Raw genomic sequence first — 6,317 nt, 5'->3', positions numbered from 1 at the left:
AGATTCACCAAGTCTCACTCCCATCAGCAGGTCGCCCCAGAGACCCTCACCACCCTCGAGTGAATGTGCCTCCCTGTCCCCGAACGTACTCAGCACTGAAGCCAGCACAACCCTCACTTCAGCGTCTCCGCAGCCCGACGTGGGGAGCGACGCCCCTCCGGTTCTGAAGCCGGAGGGGATCCGTTTGCCACCCAACTGCTCCACCAGGCCCGGGGAGTCCAACACGTCCGCTGCCGCCATGACCCAGGTCACCCTGTCCGCCACCGTCACTACCACGACCGGCGCCGCTGGTCAGATCACGGACCCCACCACCCCTCCTTCCTCTGCCGCTCACCCTTCCCTCCCGATGCTCTCGGATCAGTTCAAGGCCAAGTTTCCTTTCGGCGGCCTCCTGGACTCTATGCAAACGTCGGAGACCTCAAAGCTGCAGCAGCTGGTGGAGAACATCGACAAGAAGATGACAGACCCGAACCAGTGCGTCATCTGCCATCGTGTGCTCAGCTGCCAGAGTGCCCTCAAGATGCACTACCGGATCCACACGGGCGAGAGGCCTTTCAAGTGCAAAATATGTGGCCGCGCTTTCACCACAAAGGGCAACTTGAAAACGCACTTTGGGGTTCACAGGTCCAAGCCGCCCTTGCGGGTGCAGCATTCATGCCCTATATGCCAGAAGAAGTTCACAAATGCCGTAGTGCTGCAGCAGCACATCCGCATGCACATGGGAGGGCAGATTCCCAACACGCCTCTGCCCGAGAGCTTCCAGGACATGGACGCGGATTTCTCCTTCGACGAGAAGAGCGTGGACGACATGAGCAACTACGACGACGAGCTTATCGACGAGATGGAGCAGGCCATGGAGGACGAGGCGGACGTTAAAGACGGGGAGGCCGACCCGTCCAAGCCGGTGCTTTCGTACGGAGACCTGTCTCCCGGCAGCTCTCCCCCGACCTCGGTCATCTCCAGCATCGCCGCCCTGGAGAACCAAATGAAGATGATCGACTCCACGGCGAACATGAGCCGCGCCTTCGGCCTGAAGCCCTCGGAGAACGGCGGCGGCCTCGGTGGGGAGGGCGGGGACGTGTTGTTCGCCAACGACTCGTCCTCGGCTGTGGGAGACGTGGAGAACCAGAGCGTGGGCAGCCCTGCCCTGTCCGAGTCCTCGGGCTCCATGCAGGCCCTCTCCCCTGCCCGCAGCCAGCCGGAGAGCCATTGCTCCAGATCTCCTGGCCTCGCCAACAACAGCAGGGGCAACTCGGAGGACCCCCAGGACCCCGGCACGGCGACTGCCACGGTGAAGTCCGAGAAATCTGAGACTCCTTCTCCGGGCTCGGTCCCGGCGGAGCACTCCGGAGCGCTGGACCTCACGGCTGCCCAGCCCAGCAGGCCTTATATTAAAGAAGAGAACCAGTTTAGCATGCTGTTCCTGGGCAGAGACAGAGGTGGGCATGACATTCGTCACAAAGCTCTTATATAGGCCTGAGTTTTATTTCCCTAAATGTGTATTCTTAAAAAAAAAAAAGCATATTATTAAAATAGTTGATAAAAAGGTTTTAAATGAGCATTTCATAGCAGCTTTGCTAGCGTTTTCTTTGTTTTTTGTCTCTGACATTTCCTGTTTCCTCCGGTTCAGGCTTAAGCGCGCCGAGCCTGATGGGCGCGGCGCAGAGCGTGGTGAAGCTGGAGATGAACGGCCACGGCAAGCCGCTGTCGCTGAGCGAGGGCGCCCACTTGCACACGGGCCTACAGGTGCCCGCTGCCGCCCCGCGGACGAGCGTGAGCCCCAGCCTCACGCCCATGCTGGTACCGCCACCTCCGCGACGGACCCCCAAACAGCACAACTGCCAGTCCTGCGGGAAAAACTTCTCGTCAGCCAGCGCCCTGCAGATCCACGAGCGCACTCACACGGGAGAGAAACCCTTCGCCTGCTCCATCTGCGGCAGAGCCTTCACTACCAAGGGCAATCTCAAGGTGTGTGTACACACACACACACACACACACACACACACACACATGGAGAGGGCACACACTAGTTCAGTTTATTTTTTCAGTTTAATAATAAGTTTTTAAAAAGAACATCCTTTTTTGTATACATTTAGCATACAAAAAAAAATATACAACTGAATTAAATACATACATACATACATACACACACACACACACACACACATATATATATATATATATATATATATATATATATATATATATATATATATATATATATATATATATATATATATATATATATATATAAACTGAATTAGGTACACACTAATAAAAGTTTCATAACAAAAAAATAATGAAGTAATTCTAAGTAATAATAGTAAAAATATCAGCATAATAACTGATAATTCTGCATAGTTAGAGAAAGGTCAATAATGGCGTATTAAATTTTGACGTCTATGATGAATGTTTTTTTAACTAGTGTGTCTGTTATTTTTTTATAATATTTTTATAATATTTTTTGTATTGCTCTTCACATGTTTATATTAATATTTAAAATTGGTTAACATTTACAACTAAATTTCTGAACAAATATAAGGTAGCTATTTTTATATTATTTATTTAATGCTACGCATTTCTTTTTGAATTTTAGACATCTCTGAATAAATTAACTATATTACATAATGATGAACTATATGACATAATTACAGTGTTTACATTATTTAATCACTGCAATGAAATTGAGAAATATCTGAAGGACAGCAGAAATGAAATAAATTAGCATGAATATGAATGATGTACACATGGGTTTCTATAGCTATTTTTTAATAGTAAGAATCTAATTATACAATAAATTAATACAACAATTGTTACTATTATCAAAAGCATTATATTTCTATATAACTATTCACCTGATTCATGTGATGTCATTTTCAATAAACATTTGTTATAGAATCAATGAATTTGTTAATATGTCATTTCATCTGAATTCTAAAAAGCATGGAGCACGTCTTGACCGATCTGCTTCTACCTGCAGGTCCACATGGGCACTCACATGTGGAACAACGCTCCAGCGCGGCGAGGCCGGCGCCTTTCGGTGGAGAACCCTATGGCCCTGCTTGGCGGCGACAGCATGAAGTTCAGCGAGATGTTCCAGAAGGACCTGGCAGCGCGGGCCATGAACGTAGACCCCGGATTCTGGAACCAGTACGCGGCCGCCATCACCAGTGGCCTGGCCATGAAGAACAATGAGATTTCCGTCATTCAGAACGGTGGTATCCCGCCGCTGCCCGTCAGCCTGGGGGGGGGCAGCATCCCCTCTCTGGGGGGCATGTCCGGAGGCATGGAGAGAGCGCGCACTGGGAGCAGTCCTCCCATGACTGGCCTAGAGAAGACGAGCCTGGAGGTGGGAACTGGACGTCCTTTCTCCAGGTTTATGGAGGACAGCAAAGAAATTGGAATCAATTAACAGGGACAGCACGGAAGGACGAACGTGGAAAGTTGTTCTTTATCTAGTTTGGTCTTATGTACTATATTATGTACAGCTGAAGTTTGATATTCTGTTTGGTTTTGGATCTATGGTATTCGATATTGAGTAGAGGTAATTTCCCACCCTCCCATTCCTCCTGTTACACCTACGAAGAAAAAACGTCTCATGTTTGAGAATCTGTTGTCTTGCAAGATTTGCATGGTACTTATCGGTTCTTATCAGTTCCTTTCGACTGCTTTTAAGGACTATGTCACAAAAAAGAAAAGAAGAATCTCTTTACTCAGTTAATCTGGGTAAGTGGCTAACTCAAGAGAAAAGAGTGCAGAGCGATCTCTATGTGGAGAGACTGACTAATGTTTACCTGGTTACAGTGTGTGTTTTAACGTACAAGAAATGGGAATAGCTGAACCCGAAGTACATCGTCGTAGTGTGTGCTATTTTTCTGTTTTTTGTTTGTTTGTTTGTTTTTGGGGTTTTTTTTTCTGATCATGAAGTAGATACTTGATGGAAAAAAAGTTTGAACTATTTTAATCTTTGCATTTAGTCTCTTGGCATTGTCTTCTATTAATGTCCGGTGTCTTTAGTATTTATAATATTCACAAAAAGCGGGTATAAGAAAAATTATATTTAACGTCCCCGACATTTTATCGATCATTCTTTTCTAAACTTTAGACTTCTATGATGGCTGTCTCTTTCGATAAAGTGAAAAGCGTCACTTGCTCCGACCAACGCAGACACATTGTGAAGTTTTCTTTGCGTACCTGGCGCACGGTGGGACCGCAGGATTGGCGCACGGCGACCGGGCTGCTGCCTTTACAAACGCCTGCTTTTAAACTTTGTAAAGAAAAGAGACAGAGATATACTTATTGTGTATAGAGTACAGACAAAACTGGTATGCATATTTTGTAACATGGAAGAAAAAAAAAAGATTTGAGATTTGTCATGTTTGTGAATGCACTTTTTAAAGGAACGGTCTTGTCTGTGAGTTATAATCTGACTGAACTCTCTCGAATTCTCTTTCCCCCTCTCTCTCTCCCTCTCCCTCTCTCTCTCCCTCTCCCTCTCTCTCTCTTTCTCTCTCCCTCTCATTTTGCCTGTGGGGTTTTTACACGCGAGTCATTGGGAGCTCTGGAACAGGGGAGAGGGCGAGACAGCTATCTTCAGTCGCATCTAAACTCAAATAAAATTGTGAGAACGGATTTTGTCTGCTTTAATAGCGTTTTGTCCGATCACTTTTCAACATCTTTGTTTGTGAATATGACTCTGAAAAGACAAAGGATGGGAGAAGCAGTGTTAGAACTGAACAGCCTCCTGAATGTCTATTCCAGTGTCGACTCCCAGAATTGTTTCGCTGAGGACTAGGTTAGTCTTAGCAAAAATCATTTTATTTAATCACAGTGCTGATTTTGAGCGAAACAGTCTTGAAATTTGGGGAAAGTGATTTAATTGTGTAAAACTTGAACTAACAATGCCAGGTGTGCAGCTTCGTATTTACTTACCTTTGGTACTCTGCCTCGTACCCGACGGGACATTACAAGGTCTGTAACAAACTGTGTAACTGTAACACTGTGTAACAGAATCGGTTGAGTTGACTCCATCGGACAGTATGCAGCTGTTCAAACCGGGAGATATTTAAAGACTGCTGGACTGGAGGCCGGTGAAGTCCAGGGCACTTTGGCTCCGGTCGGCTTTGGGCAACCATGCCAAACACTCTCTCCCTTGCGTTCCAGTGGTACACAAAGAAATGCAAGTAAAATTATTCACATTTGTGATGAAACACTGAGTGACTATGCGTGAAGATGCATTTCACTGACAAAATTAAAAACAGTGGAAAAAAAGAATTAATTACAGTGTATGTTTTAATATGTTGTTCAACTTTGTCTTTCACTGTTGTATTTAATTTATTTGATCTTTTTTTTTTTTAAATCCATAGGATAACACTTAGCCACTTACACACCAGATAAGCACATATATAGTTACTCTCACAATACCTACACAGTTCTGCAACATATCTCACACACTATTCAAATCTGTAACAAAACGTTTGCTGGTTTATAAATAGCTATTATTAATATTATTATTATTATTATTATTATTATTATTATTATTTATTGCTTATTTGATTATTTTTTAACAACATGAATATTCAGAGCTTTGCTAGTTTATTGAATTCCACTCCATTTCTGTTGCGACTGCAGTATTCCAGATGCACACACTCTGCACAGCCACGACACACATGTGCCCTGGCAGAGTAATGAAGTAATGAGGCAGTGCACTTCTGCCGACGCCTGGCTAAAGGTCATTCACTCTAGGTGGATGCGTCTTTCTCAAGCATACATATGTAGCAGATGTTTCTTTCCTACCATCCACCATGGTAAGTGTGTTTTTGAGCACGTAATCAAAAGGGTGGGGACGTCCCATCTCACAGTTTCATCTCCCAAAGAAGCCTGCATTCCTATTTGATCGTAGGCAAACGACTTATTTCAAAACAACCACAGCAACCATTGTAGTAATTGCTTCCAAGTCTAGCTGCAGGAGTAGTGATAGCTGTACGTCTTTAACTAGTTAAAGGTCCTATGCTGCTCTTAAGCATGTTCATCAGCAACATTATCCTTACAAAGATATTTATGTTTGATATCGTTACATTTTTATTTTTTAAGTATGATGAAATTAGGTCTGTTTATGGCTTGGTTTAGCACACATGTAAAAAGACAACTGTGTTTATTAGAATGGCAATATTCCCAGAGTCCTCGCCATTGCTTACTTCATAGGCCTCGGGCCTACAAAAGGCATGTGCACCATAATGCACATGTCTTGTATGTATGCTACCTTCATGACAGTACTAAAATGATCACATGCACAATTGCACCCATTTCCGGTTTTG

At 44.5% G+C, this 6,317-nt stretch overlaps 1 protein-coding gene across 4 annotated transcripts in view; it reads left to right on the top strand.

Moving 5' to 3' along the window:
- Positions 1 to 5,282, top strand: part of sall3a (spalt-like transcription factor 3a) — a 17,278-nt gene extending 11,996 nt beyond the window's left edge. For 3 of the 4 annotated variants that reach the window (XM_035528607.2, XM_081723692.1, XM_081723691.1), the window contains 3 exons: positions 1 to 1,439; positions 1,631 to 1,968; positions 2,981 to 4,632. The exon at positions 1 to 1,439 is cut by the window's left edge and continues 1,714 nt beyond it. In XM_035528607.2, coding sequence (XP_035384500.1) covers positions 1 to 1,439; positions 1,631 to 1,968; positions 2,981 to 3,412 — 2,209 coding nt within the window. In that variant the 3' untranslated portion in view covers positions 3,413 to 4,632. Of the gene's footprint in view, positions 1,440 to 1,630; positions 1,969 to 2,980; positions 4,633 to 5,010 lie in introns of those variants that run through there. The other variant, XR_014126124.1, reaches the window with a different exon arrangement.
- The last annotated feature ends 1,035 nt before the right edge of the window (positions 5,283 to 6,317 follow it).

Source organism: Electrophorus electricus, chromosome 11, assembly GCF_041902795.1.
Source record: "Electrophorus electricus isolate QZ-2024a chromosome 11, ASM4190279v1, whole genome shotgun sequence".
Taxonomy (NCBI): domain Eukaryota; kingdom Metazoa; phylum Chordata; class Actinopteri; order Gymnotiformes; family Gymnotidae; genus Electrophorus; species Electrophorus electricus.
Note: the sequence above shows the minus strand (reverse complement) of the source record. Positions and strands in the feature narration are given on the sequence as shown.